We start from the raw sequence: 21,950 nt of genomic DNA on the forward strand, positions 1-21,950 counted from the left end.
GAAATGTTTTTGTTAAGGATGCCCAAGTAAAATGCAGGCCAGTAAACTGCTTGGTACATTGTAAGAAGGAAAAAAAAAAAAGAAGAAGAAAGAAAGAAGCAAAGGCATAATGCATTGACTTTTTTATATTTGGTATTTGTAAGTCTTTAAAAAAATGTTTTCAGGCCATTTTTTCCTTAAAAAAAAAAAAGCAACCAACAGCAATACTCTGTACAAGTATAACAAACATTAGAAATATGCATCATTCCAAAATAGTTACAAGAAAATTACAGTTTAGAGTCCACATCAACACATCCTATTCATATGTGCCCCCAAGGGAGAAAAAGCTACAGTATGTTAAACACACAGCTGCTACACAGTAGTCTGCAAACCCAGAACTTAAGACTTTTGAGGCAAATCAACCACAGTCACCGAGGCTTGTTTAGCTCAGTAAGTACAATCAAGCATTTCAAAAGAGAACTAGGCTTTTTCATCCCAGATGAAAAACAAACGCGATCGGCTGCAACGCTGACCCCGCCCCTCCATCCCTAACCCCAGGGAGCCTCTGACTCAAGAAAGCACAAATCCAGTGGAGTCAATTCGGCGGAACTCTGGCTGGAGGTCACAGTATGGCCGCGGTGGGCAGACACCAAATGTCATTTCCTGCTGGTGCCGAGATCATCACTAGATTCGACTTCGGAGGCAAAAAAGTGGTGGTTCCCGGGAGATGTTATCAATGGCCCGAATCCCCCAAACGAGCCGGCCACCTATCTTTGGCCCTTCCATTGACACTGAAACCCACACCAGCTGCTTTTCTGTATGCAACTGTCAAAGACTGAGCAGGGGCGCTCACACCATCCCCCCGATTCCATTGGACTCTTCCAATTTGAGCTCATTGTTCCTGGGAGGGGTTGAGGCAGCTCGGAGGCACCCTCCTCTTGCCTCTGACCAACCCCCAGCCTGTGTGTCCTTTATAGTTACACATGAATCTTCCCTTTTCAAGCACTGTGCTATAAATACCCTTACCACCCCCACTGGCCCTGTCCCCAGCCCTTTTCAGGATGCAGAGAAGCATCGTGACCTTCGTGTGACCTGCCCATTTGGAATCCCAGACCGCTCCGCCACAAGAGTTCCTCCCGTGATCGCTGGGGCCGCTTGCCCATTTCCCAAGCCCACACCAGGCGGAAGGAAAGAGGGTTACTGTGTTTTGCATTTTTATACAATGTGTTTACAATTATGTTGCTTTAATCTTTTAAAGGATTTAATCTTTTAAAGGATTTTTTAGCAACAAGTCCCTTCCTCTGACTTCCCGGTGGCAGTGATGTGGGCAGAGCAGAGCTCAGGAGCTCCCTGGGATTTGCCAGCCATCACAATGGTTTCAGACACATTGGAGGGGAGAGGACCACAGCCCACAGAACTGCTGCCTGAACAGGGACCTATGAATGAAGTACCGACTGCTCCGAGATCTGCATGAGTTGGAGGCAGGCCGGTGTGAAGGTGTGGGAGGAATCCGCCCACGCCCAGCTTCATGCAACGCCCCAAGGACAGCGTGGCTTCCCTGATTCACACCTACTGAGCCAAGGCCCCCTCTGAAGTTAGGTCAAGAGGGCCCGCCCTAGCCTGGCTAACTCATTCCTTTGAGGACCCGATACTCAATGAACTGCTTACTACCAAAAAAAATGCAAAGGATTCAGCAAAAAGTGCAATTTCCATTTGAGAAGTAAGATTCTCCCCAAAACATGACACCACCTTTTCATCCTTTCAGTACCTCAAAGGGAAAGGGAAATAAAAGGCATACAGCACTAACCCTCTGAACTACAGCCAGGGCGTTAAAAAGTGTGGTTCACCCTTTGGAACCCTGAAAGACCCATTAACACGTCCAGTCAGTTATCAAAGTGCCAGTGAGGTGAGGGGCGTGGCAGAGTCAGGAGGGACCAGGAGGCTGGAAGAGCCCGCTCCCATTCTCAACAGGACACACCTGTCCTGTTTACAGCAGGACGCATTACTGTGGAAACAGCCACAGGACTCCAGGGACTTGGTTATTCCTTCATAAAACCTTGTCAACTTCATTGCCTATTGGAGGTTAAACTCAAAACTTCTTCAAAATATAACCTGAGCCACAATATAAAATAAAAAAGAAGAAAAAAATCTTTTCATGTTAATGCCTTAAGAAGTTTACAGATTATGTACCAATAAAATAAATCCACATAAATTCTGAAATTCTTGGTGGACACACACCTGAAGCAAAAAAAAAATTAATCTACATTTTAAAAATCAAAGTAATTACAGCAGCAGTATAGTGAAAAGAGGTTTTAAAAATAATAATTACATCTTTGATACAAATTCAAACTTTGTACACCTCAATTCATAGGAATGACTGTTTTTAAGAGCTTAGTATATATATATATATATACAGTAGATTCCGATATGTGTCACGGCAGAGAGAGACAAAAGCCAGTGGACTTCGGGGAAGGAGGGATTAATCTGATGCTGAATTCACGCTGAAGTGTTCACAGATTGCCACGCTTCTGAACATACACACACACATACACACGGACACAGACACTTAAAATGCCAACCTGAGTAAAACGTTACTAAAAACCTAGAACATCATGAATCACTAAGTCACATATTGCACCTTTAAATAATCCTTCATACCAAATACAGACATGAGAAAAAGGATAATACAGGGACAGGAAAAGGATTTCTGTCACTGTAGGATTCCTCTGCTTCTCCCATTCCCACCCACAGAAATTCTCAAGGTGATATTTGAGTCGCCATTCTCACCCAACCAATGGGCTGAAAATGTTGCCAACAGAAGAGTCTTTGGAGAAAACTGGGAGGGAAAAAGGAAGAAAAAGTGGAGCACAAATGTACAGGGGGCAGGGGACGTGGGGTCAGGGCAAAGAGGCCTCCCCTGATCAAATGAGAACAGAAATGTTACAGAGGAGGCAAACCTCTGATGCTAAACTACTGTTTAAATATTCCGTATATTCCAATTATGAGATTCAGTACAAAAATATAGATCTCTACTGAGTTTTGCCTGTGGAAGCATAATTCAGAAAAGGCACATGTTCAAATAGAAAACCCATTCGGAAGAGGCGCCACGTACCCCTCCCTGGGCAACCATCATCCACAATTAGGTATTTTCCATCGGCTAGATTCCAAGATACAGTAGGTAAAAATAGACCTCTGATACTTAAAATATATTCAACCCAACACAATCCTGGCTTTAGCATGTGAACCATATAAAATAGTCTTTTTTAAAAAAGAAATTGTTTTGGAAAAAAAATCATAGCTCCCTTTTCCTGGTTTTCCACAATCCTCAAGGGGGGAAAAAAAAAAAAAGAAAAGTGACCTCATCCCATTGGTCATCAGGAATGCAGGTGATTTGCTCCCCACCCATCCACAGCCCCCGACAGCCCCAATTTGTCATCTGTCACGTGCAGCTTCATGCCCTCAAAATTAGTTCTCACAAAACAGAACAAAGAATTAAGATATTAGACATATAAAAACATGTCGACATCGGGGCCTGTGCCTTCGCTGTGGGTGCGACGGTCTGGTTCACTCCAGAAAGGTTTCTCCTTTGGAATTAGGCGATGTAACCATTGGTCTTTCCGAACGTGGTCACGGGCGCCAGGTTTTCATAGATTGTCATTGCAGTTGTGTTCTGGTAGATGAGATCTACTTTGGAGTCTTTCTGGGATCTGACAATATCCAAAACACACTGATTGAGGAAAACATACTGGTCCTGATAGAAAAAGGAAAGAGAGAGACAGAAAATGAACACGGGTCCCAGAAATGAGCACCCAAAATTATTTTCAAACAGGTAATTCCCCGGCGCCACTCCCAAACTCCATCCACCCAACAGCAAACGGTTCAGGTGAACGTGTTTCGAGACGTAACAGCACTGCAGTGAAATCTGAAATCACAGAAGCAAGATGTCCATCGTCAAAGATTCTCAACCAGAAGAGCACACTCCACACCTCCCCTCCCCAAGGAGAAATGCCACAGTCTCGGGGAAGGGCAAAGGAAGGAGGAAATGTAGAGGAAAGAAGGCACACGCACATTCGAACAATCAAATGTCCAACAAGATGGCCTTGGCTAGTGAGGCTGTGCAGGGTAAGAATCAACTGTTATGCCCAACCGAGGAGCGAGGTTAAAAGATGATCAGGTGGAGCTGGATGAGGACTACCCTTCAGGCAAGTATATCAGAATCTGCGGGTAGTGATGAAAAAAAGGGGAAATGGGGGTATAAGCTGACACAGAAAAATATCCATGATACTGTAAGAGGAGGAAAAAAAAACACAGAGAAGCAACATATATAAAACAGGATCTGGCCGGGCGTGGTGGCTCATGCCCGTAATCCCAGCACTTTGGGAGGCCGAGGCAGGTAGATCGGCTCAGGTTAGGAGTTCGAGATCAGCCTGGCCAACATGGTGAAACCCTGTCTCTACTAAAAATACAAAAATTTGCTGGGCATGGTGGTACATGCCTGTAATCCCAGCTACTCAGGAAGCTGAGGCAGGAGAATCGCTGGAACCCAGGAGATGGAGGTTACAGTGAGCCGAGATGGTGCCACTGCACTCCAGCCTGGGTGACAGAGCGAGACTCCATCTCAAAAAAAAAAAAAAAAAGGATCCAATTTTTTTCAAAGTACTATGTATTTGTGTCTGTGTGTGTGTGTGTGTGTGTGTGTTTACAGATGTACATAAAGAGCCTTATAAAGATGGACACCAAACTATAAACATTGGCTACCTCCAGGAAGCAGGACTGGGAAAGGAAGAGTAAGAGAAAAATATATTGAGGCCAGGCACGGTGGCTCACGCCTATAATCCCAGAACTTTGAGGGGCCGAGGAAGACGGATCACGAGGTCAGGAGATCAAGACCAGCCTGGCCAACATGGTGAAACCCCGTCTCTACTAAAATACAAAAAAAATTAGCCAGGTGTGGTGGCACGCGCCTGTAGTCCCAGCTACTCGGGAGGCTGAGGCAGAGGAATTGCTTGAACCCAGGAGGCAGAGGTTGCAGTGAGCCAAGATCACACCACTGCACTCCAGCCCGGTGACAGAGCAAGAATCCGTCTCAAAAATAAAAATAAAAAGAGAGAGAGAGAGAGAGAAATATATCGTCAAATGCTTTCATGTGAATAAGTATTGTTTTGAAAATATAAAAAAGATTAGACTCTAGTAGCAGGGATAAGAGTTCTGTGTTTCTCAAAAAAGGATAAAAGATTGAGAAATACTACTTTATATAATCATAGCAGAAAAAAGACAATCTGTCTTTTGACCAACACAGGAGGTGAATTTCACTCTTTCCACAACAACCATCAAGCTCACCCCAGAGCACACAATGTACCCAGGCATCTAGAACATTCCCTGCTAGACTCAAAAAACACAGCATATATTCATAGAGTTCTAAATCGGTACAGGACGATAGCCTGATACAAAATTAATATTCTGCTCTCATCCTGGTCAAGGAACATTCACCCCTTTGAGGAAAGCAACTTTGCAATATGTTCTCTGTTGAAAACATGCTTCAAAAACACTGCTTCTCAGTAACATTTTGGGTAAAACCAAATCCAACAGTAGTACAGAAATTATACCGTAGATATTAAGCATTCCTTTTCTTCACTGGTCAGCCACCCTTCTGTAGCTATGATAATTGATATTCTTTTAAATGTACAAGTCTGAGTGAGGATAAATTGCTGTATTAACATTTAAGCGGCATTATGATATGTCACATCATTAATGTTTGATGAGTTTGTTTCCTTAGCTTATTTTAAAGATGGTTAGATCTTAGAAACAAAGAATGGAAAATACCAGTTTTATGAGTTTAAAACCCAGAAGCCAAAGTTCAAAGATGTCCCAAGATTATTTAATGAGTCAGAGGCAGCAAGGTAAAGAATCCTGACACTATCTCAGGTTGTAGTTCCATTACTGACATCAGTACTACTGTCACTTGTACTGGGTAACTTAAATCCAAGTCAGCTTAGAGTCTGCAAAGAAATCCAATGTTAGTTCACAGCCAAGAGCCAGAAAGATCTGGAAGGGTGACATATTTTAACATAAGTGCATGATACAATGCAACCGTTTAAAAATTGAGGGGAAGGGCCAGGCGCAGTGGCTCACGCCTGTAATTCCAGCACTTTGGGAGGCTAAGGCAGGCAGATCACTTGAGGTCAGGAGTTCGAGACCACCCTGGCCAACATGGAGAAACCCCGTCTCTACTAAAAATACAAAAATCAGCTGGGCATGGTGTGCATGACTGTAATCCCAGCTACTTGGGAGGCGGAGGCAGGAGAATCGCTTGAACCCAGGAGGCAGAGGTTGCAGTGAGCCGAGATCACGCCACTGCACTCCAGCCTGGGCGACAGAGCGAGACTCCATCTCAAAAAAAAAAAAAAAAAAAGAGGGGAAGGGTGGAATGTCAAATACAGATCTTGGCCTCACCTCTGTCTGCACCATTAAAGGCCTATGCATTCGAAGGTCATACACAATCCCATACACATCCACGGTGTTCTCATTCTCTATCTGGTAGATGAGACGATCAATGGCAATGAAAGTGCCCGTCCTTCCGACCCCAGCACTGAGAGAAAAGAGAAATAAGCCTATTACAGTGGGTTCCCTCAACTGCAAGCCTCTTAGAGTTCCTCATTTGTACATACATCTTGCTTTCCTTCACTGTCACACTTCGAGGGCAATGTGCAGGATCAGTACACATTTGCTCAGTTAAAGCCTCAGCAAGTCAGACAGCACTAGCTTGGGACTGGGGCCTAAGTCCCAAACTCATATTTGAGTCAAATGCCACATATACAACCCCTTGCTCAAGCTTCTTCAATCTCAGTCCCATTCAAGTTGCCACCATAACCTAGGATGGCATGTTTCATCGATTTATTCCCCACTGGGCAACAGAGCCCCTCCTGTCTTCTGTCCTAAATTAATTCCTTTAGCTTCAAAACTAACTTCTTGTTAGGCGTTGGCAAACTTTTTCAGTAAAGGGCCAGAGAGTAAACATCTTAAGCTCTGCAAACCATATGGTCTCTTTCTGCCGTTGTAGCAGAAAAGCAACCATAAACAATATATAAATAAATGGGCATGCTGTGTTCCTAGAAAATGTTGTTTACAAAAACAGCAGCTGACCAGATTTGATCCATGGGTTACAGTTTGCCAACCCCTGTTTTGGAAGTTCAGGGTTTAGGGAGTAAGTCCATGGTTGCTTATCCAAACCCTTTCCTGAATTCGTACATGCCTATTACATTCCCTCTTAGGCTTTGCTTGTGTAAAGTGCTGATAAATATATAATAACATTGGAAATCTGTCACACATGACGTGCCATCTGCATACCTGCAATGCACCAGAATCGGCGATTCGGGAGGACTCTGCTTCATGTAGTCACGAACGAGGTACCGGAAGTTGATGAGCAGGTCAGTGGTGTCGGGAACACCGTGGTCTGGCCAGGAGGTGAAATGGAACTGTCTCAGAGGGTGACTCTCACTTGTCTGGATCTAAAAGCCCAGAAAATGAGTTAGATCCAGACAGAAAGGCCGCCTAACAACATCAAAAAGGCAGGGGAAATCAAGCACAGCCTGAGTAGTAACCGGGAGTTGTAATGACTAAAAATGAAACTTCACATTTGCACAGCAGCTGATAAAGTGCTTGCTCATCAAACCCTCACAATATGCCCAAGAAGGAGAGTTTATTATCCCCGTTTAAAGATAAGGCAGCAGCGATTCATAGAAGTGAAGTCATTTCCCCCACACTGATTTTAGATGCAACAGAAGTCCCTTATCCTCCAGTTCTGCGTTCAGATCCTTCCCTTCCTGACACAGCTGCCTGTCAATAATGAACTCACCTCCTTAGAACTTCATGAGCCCCATCCCCGAGCCCCCCGGGAATGTCACTGACCATAAAACCAAAAATAATTTACTCAAATACACCATGATAATCAGTGCCTTCTGGGCAAGAATGGCCTCATAATTCACTATGCCCCCTAGAGAAGCGAATAAAGTGACAGGTCACTGGCAAGCACCATGCAAGTATTTAGAATTGGAGAGAGCTGAGAAAGGACTCCCCCAAAAAACCATCCATTTCAACATCTGAAAGACAATAGAGCTCATTATTACACAGACTGGTTCCCTACCTCACTCCAAAGCATATACCTTGAAGCCCAGAAGCCCACCACAGCTGGGGCAGGTCCTGTCCCTGACTCAGCTGTACTCGTTATGCCCATACCAGGGAATGACCGTACCCATGTGACCTACATCCGCGCCGCAGGCATTTCCATCTCCTTTATGACAGCTGCCCTTTGACACTCATTTTTTTCAAATGTATATTCATGATAAGAACAATAAATCTGCAGTATTCAAAATTTGGAAAACAGCAGGAAACAAAGATAGAGTGAGGGGAGAGGTGCTAGAAGACCTCATCACAGATAAAGTTAACATTCACACATGTAACCAGAAGTACTGATCCGAAGTCAGAAACCAGCTGTGAGAGATGGAGGTGGGGGAAGGGGAAGAAAAAAGGAGGGAGAGGGAGAGGGGAGGGGAAAGGGAGTGGGAGTGGGGAAGGGGAGAAGGAGGGGGAGAGGAAGAGGGGGAAGTTATACTTAGCATTATCTTCGTGGAGGGCCGAAGGGGCTCGGGTTAGGGGTGGTAGTCAAAGGAAACCATTAGCTCTGTAATGTTCTCAGTTTTCTAAAGGAAAATGTATTCATGCATTTTGTATAATTAAAAAATAACATGGTACTAAATGCCATATGGTGTCCTGGATCAGCTCCTGGAACAAAAGAAGGCTTTAGTGGAAAAACATGAAATCGGAATAAAGTCTGGAGTTTAGTTAATAAAAAATAATCATCATAGTAATAGCATTTTAAAAAATGATGTGGACGACTCCACCCAAAATGCCCCTCCACAAAGGTAAGCCCCAAGCAGCGGAGGCAACCAAGGAGAAGCCAGTCCGTTCAAATGAGCAAAATCTATAGAAATAAGCATGAGAGGCCGAGCACGGTGACTCACGCCTGTAATCCTAACACTCTGGAAGGCCGAGGCAGGCAGATCACAAGGTCAGGAGTTCAAGACCAGCCTGGCCAATATGGTGAAACCCCGTGTCTACTAAAAATACAAAAAAAAATTAGTTGGGTGTGGTGGCAGGTGCCTGTAGTCCCAGCTACTCAGGAGGCTGAGGCAGGGGAATTATTTGGACCCGGGAGGCGGAGTTTGTAGTGAGCTGAGATCACGCTACTGCACTCCAGCCTGGATGACAGAGTGAGATTCCGAAAGGGAAGGGGAAGGGGAAGGGGAAGGAAAGGAAAGGAAAAGGAAAGGAAAGGAATAAGCACGACATTTTTCTACTACTGTGAGCAGCATTATTTAGGTGGCCAGATCAGTGAATGGTAACAGCTTTGATGGCATCTCCAGAGGAGGAACTGAAATATCGAGACCAGACTCTTTGAAACACAGCAATTAATAAAGAATTAGTACTTAATATACTATACTTTATCCATGACTTATGGAATCTTCAAGAATAATCTCATAAACTAGACCCTAACCCATCAACCCCAAAACCCACCCAAAAGATTCAAGATTCAACTCCAATGAATCTACTTTCCAGCTTTCCTTTTATGCACTACTTATAATATGCATAAATTTTCATTCTCTTACATTACATCCTACCATGTCCCCATGGTAATTATATAGTCTACCCATCCATTTTTTTTTTTTTTTTTTTTTTGAGACACGGTCTTGCTTTGTCACCCAGGCTGCAGTATAATGGGCACAATCACTGCAGCCTCGACCTCCTGGGCTCAAGCCATCCTCCTTCCGAGTAGCTGGGACTACAGGTGTATGCCAGCACACCTGACTAATTTTCGGGTTTTGTTTTGCTTTGTTTTTGTAGAGACGGGGTTTCAGCATGTTGCCCAAGCTGGTCTCAAACCTGAGCTCAAGCGATCCTCCCACCTCATCCTCACAGGCATGAACCACCACGCCTGGCCCATCATTTCTAACAGCTGAATAATGATATTATAAGCAGGCGAGTCATAGTTGAGTTATCCATTCTACAAAAGCTAGATGTCTGCATGGTTTCCAAAGTTTTTCTCTATTATAAATAATGCTGAGACTCGTCTTTCTGAATAAGCCTTTTGTTGCATTTCAGATTATTTCCTTAGGATAGTCTCAGACTTCGAGCCAGCAAATCAAAGAGAACAGACATTTTTAGGCCTGTGATATAAACAGCAAAGAGTTATGCCAATGCACACACCCATCAACAGATACCAACGCTGCTTCATGGCACTGCCTCTATTTTCAAAGCATCCTTGTAAAAGGAAAAAGGCACATAAACTTGACTTCCTAGAATGCCTGCACAATTTAATTGGATTGGCTTTTGTAAATTTTGAGGGGAAGGGAGGCCATGTGCATAAGCCCTGGAATCCTATTAATGTAACTGTTATCAATTACTCCTAAGAGCAAGTAGCCGCTCCTGATGCCATATTTCTAACCAAATAATCCAAAAGGCTACGGTTTGTTCTATAAAATCTATGAGCAAGTCACCTGGAAGTGGAAAGAAAGGAAAGAGCTCCTGATGCAGAGCCATGCTCTTAAGATTCATTTTATTCAGCAATAACTTAGGAAATTCCCAAGAAAGTAAATTTCCCAGAAAAGTCAAGGGGTTGCCTTGGAGTATACATGCATATGGATTGTTCTGTTCTGAAAGGAAGGAAGCAAAACATTTCTCACTGCATAGGAAAACATATGAGTTAATATCAACCTAAAACATATCACCCCCAAATTAACATATAGTAATTACATGAGCTCGACTGATCCTGACTTCTTACTTACATTTTTCATTGTGAAATCTCTGATGGTCCATTCCGGAAGAACAATTTCTGATGTCATTGCCACAGTTATGTCTCCATAGTCCTGAGCCTGCTTGGAGGGCCAATACTCCTCACATTTGGTCTAGAACAAAATTGCATTTTTATAAGAAGACTCAGATCGTGCCATCTGCCATCACTAAAACCTCACAAGGGAGACTAGCTATTGAAAACTGGCATCAGAGACGGAATCAGACCTTCTAGTTGGGTTTTGTTTGACTCTTCGAATTGTTTTATTTTTTAGAGACAGGGTCTCACTATGCTGCCCAGGCTGGAGTGCAGTGGCTATTCACAAATGAGATCATGGCACACGACTGCCTCCAATTCCTGCACTCAAGCAATCCTCATGCCTCAGCCTCCCGAGTAGCTGGGTCTATGGGCACACCACAGCGCCTGTCAGAATTGTTTTTCTTATTTTAATTTACAATTCTTGCTAACTCTTAAAATTCCTCATAAAAATCCAGACTTATTTTCTCTTTAAAAATCAGATCTGCCTACACCAGGCCCAGCTTTCAGCATGAAAACTGATTTAGAGCAGAGCAGCAGCTGGTCCTTGACCTGGGACACCGTCCCTATCCAGCTCCCTGTGCCCCTAGAGTCGCCACTCCACAACTGTTCACTGACCTCATCCTCGCCCATAACCCCAGGCAGCTGGAAGAAATGAGGACTTTTTCCCAAGGCTTTCAGATATACATTGGTTGCAATACAAATACACACACCAATGAAGAAAATCAAATTAAATCATTCTGGGGTCTTTGATTTCTATAAAGTTGGTGGACAGATGTGAGCAGAAATAACCAGGAAACGCCTGCTCTCCAAGAATATCTGAATCCCCATTTGGCAAAAGACGACACACAGACACACACGCTCTCAGCATTCTAAGGTGTGCTCTGCTGCTGGTAGTTTTCAAAGCTAATTGATTATCTGACTCACCTGAGAAGTCTGAGTTGTTTTGGGGTTTTGTTTTTTTGTTTGTTTGAGACACTCTCACTCTGTCATACAAGCTGGGGTACAGTGGCACGATCATGGCTCACTGCAGCCTCAACCTCTCCGGCTCAAGGGATCCTCCCACCTCAGCCTCCAGAGTAGCCTGGACTACAGGGATGTGCCACCACACCCAGCTATTTTGTATTTTTGTAGAGATGGGGGTCTCACTATGTTGCCCGGGCTGCTCTTGAACTCCTGGCCTCAAGTGATCCTCCCACCTCAGCCTCCCAAAGTGCTGAGATTACAGGCCTGAGCCTCTGTGCCTGGCCTTGTCATGTTTAAAAAGAGATGCCTGGGTTCTACCTCCAGAGATTCGGACTCCGGCTGCGGGATCTGTATTTCTTCAAAGACCCAGGTTCCGAAGAAAGGACCCAGGATCTGAATACACACTGGCAGGGAGTTGAGTCCCAGCTCAGCCTCTTACCAGGTGTATTTTTGTTTTTGTTGCTACCTTGTGGGCAAGTTCTTAACCTCTCCAAGGCTCAGTTCCCCCATCTATGAAATCGTAATACTTCACAGGGTTGTTACAGGAAAGAAGTAACATATATGGAGAATCTAGTGCAGAAAACACACTCCCTTCCCCATTCACCCAGGGTCAGTAACACTCACTTCAATCTTGATTTTAGATGAACAAGACACCATTTAAATTCATCTTCATGTTCTCCATTAATGTAATTATGTCATTTTTGTTTGTCTAACAGATAGATGTATAAGAATGTTTCATGTATAAGGCCCTGGGGCTCAACAGTATTAAAAAATTCATTTGCATTCTTCTTTTTTTTTTTTTTTTGAGACAGAGTCTTGCTCTGTTGCCTAGGCTGGAGTGCAGTGGTGCAATCTCGGCTCACTGCAACCTCTGCCTCCCGGGTTCAAGCCATTCTCCTGCCTCAGCCTCCCAAGTAGCTGGGATTACAGGCACGCACCACGACGCCTGGCTAATTTTTGTATTTTTAGTACAGATGGGTTTCGCCACATTGGCCAGGCTGGTCTCAAACTCCTGACCTCAGGTGGTCTGCCCGCCATGGCCTCCCAAAGTGCTGGGATTATAGCTATGAGCCACCACACCCGGCCTATCTACATTCATTTAAAAAACACTTTTGCTGGGCGTGGTGGCTCACGCCTGTAATCCCAGCACTTTGGGAGGCTGAGGCGGGTGGATCATAAGGTCAGGAGATCGAGACCATCCTGGCTAACACGGCGAAACCCCATCTCTACTAAAAACACAAAAAAATTAGCCGGGCGTGGTGGTGGGCGCCTGTAGTCCCAGCTACTCGGGAGGCTGAGGCAGGAGAATAGCGTGAACCCAGGAGGCGGAGCTTGCAGTTACCGAGATCACGCCACTGCACTCCAGCCTGGGTGACAGAGCAAGACTCTTGTCTCCAAAACACCAAACCAAAACAAAACAAAACAAAAAAACGCTTTTATTTCTACTATAGCCTATTCTCCTGATTCAACAAGAGGGTAAGGAGCCCACCCTCTATCACAAGCAACATGAGGATGGGCGTCATCTCTTACTGCTCTGTTATCTTTCCCTCCTCCATCCCCAGCCCCTAGCACAGGACCTTACATACACCAGGGGCTGGATAAACATCTGCTAGCCTACAATGAATTATAGAACTTTAAAAGAAATGATGCCTGATGGGCTCCCACTATCCCAGGGATAGCACCACTCCAAGTGTGCACCCTGGTGCCACAGCAGCAGAATCATCTGAAAACAGGCAGAAATGCAATTCCGAATTAGAAATTCTGACGGTAGAACCACCCTCCTGGTGATTCTGATGGATGCTAAAGTTTGAGATCCACTGGCTTAAGGAATCAACTCCTATTCCTCAAACAATGAACCTACACTAAAAAACAACTCATAAAGCAAACTCATAAACAACTCATAAAAAAACAACTCATACACTAAAAAACAACATTAAGTCCCATTCCTAAGGCACAGCATTTTTTAGATTAGCATGTGTTTTTCAGTTCTCTTCACATCAATTTATGGAAATACAGAATTTTATTACTATAAAAAATCTTGGCCAGGCACGGTGGCTCACGCCTGTAATCCCAGCACTTTGGGAGGCTGAGGCAGGCGGACCACAAGGTCAGGAGATCGAGACCATCCTGGCCAACACAGTGAAACCCTGTCTCTACTAAAAATACAAAAAGTAGCTGTGCATGGTGGTGGGTGCCTATAATCCCAGCTACTCGGGAGGCTGAGGCAGGAGAATCGCTTGAACCAGGGAGTCAGAGGTTGCAAAAGCCAAGATTGCACGACAGCACTCCAGCCTGGCGACAGAGTGAGACTCCATCTCCAAAAGAAAAAAAAAAAAAAGTATATATATATATATAATCTTTGATGGAAGCAGCAGAGGGATTTCAGGGCGTTACAGGAGAGAGGGGGCTGCTGAGGCTTATCCAGGGATAAGTCTGAGATTTTGCTTAAAGAAAGGGTTCCAGGCCAGGTGTGATGGCTCACGCCTATAATCCCAACACTTTCGGAGGCCAAGGAAGCAGGGTCACTTGAGGTCAGGAGTTTGAGACCCAGCCTGGGCAACACAGTGAGACCTTGCCTCCACTAAAAACAAGAAAAATTATCCAGGCATGTGGTGCACACCTGTAGTCCCAGCTACCCGGGAGGTTGAAGCAGGAGGCAGCCCACAAATTCAAAGCTGTAGTGAGCCATGATCACACCACTGCACTCCAGCCTGGCTGACAGAGGAGACCCTGTCTCAAAAAAAAAAAAACCCGGGGGGGCTCAGTGCTCAACCTAAGTTTGAAAATCACCGAGCTGATGGAAACCCTCATCTCACAGATGAAGATACCGGTTGCTTAGAGACATGATGGGCTTGTCCGTGTTCACGGGGCCAGTGAAGGACAGAGCCACACCGTCAACAGCATCTTGCACTAAGCCTGGGAGATTTTTCCACGGCACTAACCCGTTCCTGCTTCCTAACTCCAGCCACGACGTAATAAATAGAAGACACTGATATCTGCCCACACACACAAAAAAGATAATGACAAAATTGTTTAAAGAATGTTTTTAAACGTTTCTCTTAAGGGGAAAAAAAGGCACAAAACAAGCTTATAAGAATAAAGTGCTAATGTTTGAGGTTTTTTTCAAAGAAACAAGTGCTTTTTAAGATACCCTTCTGCCACAATAAAAAGCAATTAATTTAATGTAATTTTAAATTTCAAAAACCAAAAAACATACTTACTCTTCCCTGTTCAACACATTTGGTCAACATAATGATGGCATATACATTTTTCTCCCAAACCATACGCCAAAAATCTTTCAAAGTGTTCGGTAAAGGTCCTTGTGTGGCAATAAAATCTTTCTTGGAGTGGTAGCCCTAAAAATAGGAAACAACACATAGTCAACCTCAAAGAAACAGAAAGAAGCAAAGCGCTCTGAAGATTTCATCAAAACCGTCCAGTGCTGCGAGACCATCCCCCAACTTACAGGCATGTAGTTGGCATTGATGTAGTCGTCCGTTGAATGGGTCTGGACCGAAAGTTTGACACGGGAAATATCATCTGTGACATTAAAAGAGAAAAGGTCCGCATTATAAGCAAACGTTTTAGTAAAGCTGGACACAAAACAGAAAAAAAAAATGAAATTCAAAATGGCAACACTGGGACTTGTGTCTTTGAAGATGCACAGCATGGCATTTCACATAGACCACCTCATTTAATCCTCATGGTCACTCTATGTGACCATGGCACAGAGCAGTCACACTATCACAGAGCAGAGCTAATGACTGGCATGGCCAGGATTTGAACCTGCAGCCTGACACCAGGGCCCAAGATCTTAACCACACCAGACGCCTTCTCACATAAAATGAACCTGTTACTATTAGCATCCTCAGGGGTCTACCATGAGCTCACATGAGGGAATATGCTAAACAATTTTATTTACTCCTCAAAACCACCCTACAAGCCTCTGCCCTGTTTCACAGATGAGGAAACTGAGGGTTATAGAGATTAAGTGACTTCTCCAAATCCATATATCTGGTGAGGGGCAGTCGAAATTCAAATCTAGTGCCCCTTCCACTAGGACAGGTTAAGTCCCTAGGTTAACCTTTCTACTCTGCCTCTAGCCTCTATTCTCATACAAACAAGTTGTTATAAAAAGAGAGTACCAAGTTCAAGAATAAATTGAATGTATAAGACTACTATCAGTAGGAGGATCTAAAACACAGAATTATGTTTTATAAATATTATTGTCATCTCAAAAGCATACACACAAACTTGCCCAACCTAAGAGATGAAATAATAACCTTAGAACTGCGAGTGTCAGGCTGAGCCAGAAGCAGCACCACCTGAGTCTCCCTGCCTCTGATTGTACTACCTCACCCTCCTCTGGACAAAATAACATAACAATGCTAAGTCCAGTACTGACCTGAGTCTCAGCCTAAAGACTTCCCAATAAAAACAATACCCAAACACCCACGTCCCAGCTCCCACTCCAGATCTGAGAATCTCCACAGACATTCACAAGAAGAGGCCGATAATCCCAAATTACCCTTAGAAGGGCAATACCCCCAGCCTAGTTTTAAAAGCATTTCCCTCAGAACATGGGCCAATATTCCTTGTCAAGTACAGGGAGATAAATGGAGAGAAAGAACCCAAGAACAATGCTGAATTTAAAAAGAACTTAATGTTTTAGTCCAGGAATGAAAAACACAGCTTCGAATAAAGACGATGATGTCCTGATGTAAAAATTATCTGCAAAGTCTATCAATTTCAGCTACATCAGAACATGGCTACAGTCTACTCATGCTCCTCTCTGTGCCCTAATCCCCACCCAAAAGAGTAATCACGATGAACTTTCAATGGAGAAGTATTTACATTTCATCTAATGGTTTGATGTAATAAATAATTCTCATTTTACACTCAATTTGCTGTTATCCCTGTTGACTAAGATGCAGACATTCCCAAAAACAGGAAATGAGCTAAATATAATTCATACTTAGCTGTGGAATTCATTCAGCCCATGTGTCTGGACACAGAAAAGTGTGACTCCCTGTCTCGCTCTGCTCGCTTTCATTCCAGAATTATAGAATTGAAATAGTTGTGAGACAGAGGGGTTAAGAACACAGACTCTGGCCTTTTCCCTCAATAAGACAGACCTAGTACAAAGCCTAGTTTTCCCGACACTACCTGTGTAACCTTGGAAAGATCACCTAACCACTCTGTGCATTTTCCTTATCTGCGAAACAAATATTCTACTACCTACTTCATAAGGCTGTTGTGAGGATTAAATTAAAGATAATGTACCTAAATATAGTGCTTAGCACATAGTAGATGAATAACGGATGGTTGTGGAAGTAGGTGACTAATGAATAGTTGTGGAAGTGGTTACTTAGGATCACTGATTCCCTCCCCTCTACAGTTAGAGATGTGATGGCCACTGACGGAAAACAGAGAAGATGCTGTGGATAAAATAACTTACAGGGCAGAACATTATTATAGCGATTCTTTCCTCTATTCTCAGCCAGTTCTGCTGCATATTTAGGTTGACTAATTCCAACAAGCTTCAGATCCTGAAAACAGAACAAATGAGGTGTTCATTTATTTAGTCTTCAAATATTATTCATATTTAGCATAGCATATGATAGTGAAACCAGCCCAACAGTCCCACAGACAAGTTGTTTTTGAATAAACATAGAAATTTATCCTTCTTCTATTAAAGCCTGTAGCTTGTATTTGTTTTATCTGAGTTCCTTTCTCAGGAAAGGACCTTCAGGAAGTACCAAAGAACTGAAACTAGTCAGATCACTGTACCAGATGCCTCCTTGCCCTCCCTAGTTCCTGTTTTCTTACACATTGTTACATTTCTTTCCTGCTACATAAACCCCTGGTTTTAGTCAGTCAGGGAGACGGATTTGAGATTGAGCTCCCATCCTCTTGGCTGCAGCACCCGATTAAAGCTTTCTTCCCTGGCAATATTTGTTGTCTCAGTGATTGGCTTTCTGTAAAGGCAAGGAGCAGTACCTAGACCAAACCCGTGGTGTTCTGGTAACAACAAAACAAAGTAGAAATGTACAGGCAATATGGCTTAAATTGTGCCCCAAAAAGACATGTTGGATTTCTCACCCCTAATACCTATGAGTGGGATCTTATTTAGAAATAGGCTCTTTACCGATGTAAACAAATTAAAATGAGGTCATACTAGAATAGAGTGGGCCCTGAATCCCATATGACTGGTGTCCTTATAGGAGGAAAACAGACAAAGAGACATAGACACACGAAGGGAGATGGCCATGTGAACACAGAGGCACACATGAGAGTGTCGCTGCCACAAAACTAAGGGACGCCTGGCACCCAGAAGCTGCAGAGGCAACGAAGGATGCTGCCCAGAGGCTTAGGAGGGAGTGTGGCCCTGCCCACACCTTAATTTGGGATTGTGGCCTCTAGACAGTAAATTTCTGTTGTTTTCAACCTCCCAGTTTGTGGGGCTTTTTTATGGCAGCCTAGGAAACTAATACAAAGGTTAAAATATAGAAAAAAGGTTAAAATATAGGGAAAACTGCCTTCAAACAGTTGCAACCTGGAGGAGAGGTGTACTGTATACAGAAAAAAACTAACATTACAACAAGGCAGAATTAAAGAAATGCTGAATATTGATAACAAGCAACAGGGGAAACAAAGCAGTGTGAGTACACAGAACTCAAGTTCTCCTAATGGGATCCCAGAAAGCCCATGGAGGAGGCAGCATGTGCACTGTGCTGAGTGCTGAGCAGGATTTCAAGAGAGCAAAGGCAGAGATGCTGGACAGGGCAGCACATGAGGACGAGTGTGCATGGACACTCTGAGCAGGGCTAGTTCCTAGGCTGGTTGGAGCACAGCAGAGGGAACTGAAAGGCAGACACTGGCCAAGAAAGTCCTTGTGCAGGGCTTCATGTGAGCCTCACAAGCCACCCTAGGCCACACTGTCATCAAGCCCCAGACCTCTCCATGCCCATTTGGTTTCTTTCCAGCTCATATAGTTTCCTAAGTATTGTGTGTGGCTAATAGTTCCCTGACTTGAATTCCTAGTTTCTGTTAACGGTTTTCTAACTTTCAGGAAAAACAAGCCAATTTCTAAGGAAAGTGGCTGTGCTTCAGTCAGGAGTAGTCCAAGGTAGACATCCAGGACAGTATGACACAACAGGTTTGGAGCGCAGGTGCACAACCCTGAGGTTATATAGCCATTTAATGTAACCTGTTTGGGTGAGTTCATACCTGGCTTTGAGCCACTATTACCTGTGAGCAATATAACTGCACTGCTGACTCTGTAGGAGACAGAATAAAGCCATGTCCCAACTGCCTACAGTCCCTCAAGTCCTTCAGCTACCTGCCACCCGTCCACCAACTCCCCTCGGACCCCAGCTTGGGTTAGAACCTGACACAATTAAAAACACAGTATTTACAGCAACGTACTTCATATTCCTCTGCGAACCCACAGTTGGAGTCGGCTTGCTGCTTCTTAAAGTAGGCCTCAAAATTCTCCACTCGGATTAACTTAGATCTAAGAAAACAAAACTTATCAGGATTTTTTACATTCAATGAAGTCCATATTCAATAGAAAAGTACAAGTTATTAAAAAAAAATAAAGAGATTACTCACTTTTTAGGTCTTCATGATAGAAAGGGAAAGAAAAAAATAAGCAATTAGAAAGACTCATTCATACTCTAGAGATGACAGTAAACAATCTTCCCAAAACAACAAAACCCAGGGTATAATTTGGCAAGAGGGGATCAGAGTACTATTATTCACAAAACACTAAAATATGAATCAGGAAATCTGATTTCTAGAACCTACTTTGTAAATAATTGGTTTTGTGACTTTAAGTAAGTGCTTCTCTCCCCTGGATCTTGATAACCTATATGACTTTTTTAAATCAAAAAATATGTATTTATTGGTAGAAGAGTAGAACATGTCAAGGAAGCTAGCTTCAGGAGACTAATAAAACATAGATTCCTTGCAGAAAACAGAGTTAGCAAAAACTTCCAGATGATCACAGTCAAAATGTGCCAATCAGGAAAAATGACAGCAAGTTCCATCAAAAATTATTTATAGATAGTCACTGAACAGATTGGAGGATTTAAAATAAAGCTCATAATTTGAGAGACTTACTTAATTTGAGAAAAGGACACTTCATTATTCTTTGCATCTTTCCTGTTTTAAGAGAAAAGAGACCCATTAGACAAAAAAGGATTCCTTCCTGTGCTTTTCCCTTGCGTATCTGGAGTTGATGTCACCTATGAAATAAAGGTGTTACACCTTTTCCTCGGGCATTAGTTCACAGATGACACCAAATCCTGCCCCCTAATACTAAACTTAATGACCCAAGCTGCAAATGCTAATTATAAATTTGTGAAGTTATTTTCTTTTGTACTATCTACAAGAATGAAAAAAATCATATCCAAGTCACTTTTAAGAATTTCCTTGCAAATATATAGCAGTGACATTACTTTAATGTAAAGCAAGACTTGTTATTTCATACTTTGCTTTTGAGAAAGCTCTTCTGATAAATGAATGCAATAAATCAAAAAACATATCAGATCCAGAACTGGCAAGTTGGTGAGGCATCTGCACACTCCTGCACTATTGACTCAACTCTGCATTGGTGTTTAAGAACAACTTTCTGGAAGGCAATGTGGCAGTATGTATCAAAACTGAAAGCATGCATACCCACTGACCCAGCACTTGCCTAGCTTGGAATTTAGCCTAAGGAAATAATCGTGAATGTGCCCAAAGATTCAGGCACAAGGATAAGTAACTGTGGCCAAGAAAAATTTTAAAAAGTGGAAACACCTAGGAAATTGGCTAAATAGATCATGGTACTTCCATACAGTTGAATACTTTGTAGCCACTTAAAATGATGATGAAATGGGCCAGGCATGGTAGCTCATGTCTGTAATCCCAGCACTTTAGGAGACCAATGTGGGTGGATCACCTGAGGTCAGGAGTTTGAGACCAATGTGGCCAACATGGCAAAACTCTGTCTCTACTAAAAATACAAAAAAAATAGCCAGGTATGGTGGCGGGTGCCTATAATCCTAGCTACTTGGGAGGCTGAGGCAGGAGAATCACTTGAACCTAGGAGGCAGAGGTTGTAATGAGCCAAGACCGTGCCATTGCACTCCAGCCTGGGCAACAAGAATGAAACTCTGTCTCAAAAAAAAAAAAATGATGATGAAATGAAGCTGCCAACAATGTCTAAACTGAATAAAGCAGGCTAGATACTAACATATAACATGATTCCATGTGTGTGCACACATTTGTGTGCGAGTTTGGTCACATCAAAATGTTAAGAGTAGTTTTGTGTGGGTTCTGCGATTGCGGATTTCCTATTTATTTGTGCTCTTCTTTTCCGTATTTTTTGCCATAAGCATGTATTACTCTTATTTTTAACAAGAAACAATAAAACTGTTTTACCCAGCCACTGACTGATCCATCTCCCCCGCCCAAAATCAGAACCTAATCTGGCAGGGCGCGGTGGCTCACGCCTGTAATCCCAACACTTCGGGAGGCTGAGGCGGGCGGACCCCTTGAGGTAAGGAGTTCGAGACCAGCCTGGCCAATATGGTGAAACTCTGTCTCTACTAAAATCACAAAAATTAGCCGGGTGTGGTGGCGGTGCCTGTAATCCCAGCTACTCAAAAGGCTGAGGCAGGAGAATCACTTGAACCCAGGAGGCAGAGGTTGCAGTGAACCGAGATCATGCCACTGCACTCCAGCCTGGGGGACAGAGCCAAACTTCACCTCAAAAAAAAAAAAAAAAAAAAAAAAACAGAACCTAATCTAAAAATTGGAGCATGTGCCCCCAACAGGGTGGGGTGGCAGCACAAGGAACCGGCCTGGGGCAGGACGGAGATTCCCTGGTTGGCAGCACCTTACAGCAAAGAAATCCCAACTAACACACACAGGCTTCCCACGCTGCGCAGACAAGAGGGCGTGCCATGAAGTACAAGGACCAGGTTCAAGTTCTATTTCCACACCTCCCGACTCAGCTTTTGCATCCGTGGAAGGGACTTACCGGACCTCCCTCGCAGAGCCTCATGCATGAGATAATTCATGGAAAGCACAGATGCAGGCACACGGTGAGCACTCAACAAAGGGCTGCTACTTT

General features: G+C 43.5%; 1 protein-coding gene across 1 annotated transcript in view; it reads right to left on the reverse strand.

The window, feature by feature from the left end:
* Positions 1–2,374: 2,374 nt before the first annotated feature.
* Positions 2,375–21,950, reverse strand: part of PTPRJ (protein tyrosine phosphatase, receptor type J) — a 187,253-nt gene continuing 167,677 nt past the window's right edge. Inside the window, exons 16-25 of the mRNA XM_025357782.1 lie at positions 19,952–19,993; positions 19,442–19,450; positions 19,256–19,343; positions 17,286–17,376; positions 15,294–15,367; positions 15,049–15,183; positions 10,821–10,940; positions 7,327–7,487; positions 6,433–6,568; positions 2,375–3,730 (exon numbers count right to left, since the gene is read on the reverse strand). Of these exons, the coding sequence (XP_025213567.1) occupies positions 3,572–3,730; positions 6,433–6,568; positions 7,327–7,487; positions 10,821–10,940; positions 15,049–15,183; positions 15,294–15,367; positions 17,286–17,376; positions 19,256–19,343; positions 19,442–19,450; positions 19,952–19,993 (1,015 nt within the window). The 3' untranslated portion in view covers positions 2,375–3,571. The remainder of the gene's footprint in view (positions 3,731–6,432; positions 6,569–7,326; positions 7,488–10,820; positions 10,941–15,048; positions 15,184–15,293; positions 15,368–17,285; positions 17,377–19,255; positions 19,344–19,441; positions 19,451–19,951; positions 19,994–21,950) is intronic.

This window comes from Theropithecus gelada, chromosome 14, assembly GCF_003255815.1.
Source record: "Theropithecus gelada isolate Dixy chromosome 14, Tgel_1.0, whole genome shotgun sequence".
Lineage (NCBI taxonomy): Eukaryota > Metazoa > Chordata > Mammalia > Primates > Cercopithecidae > Theropithecus > Theropithecus gelada.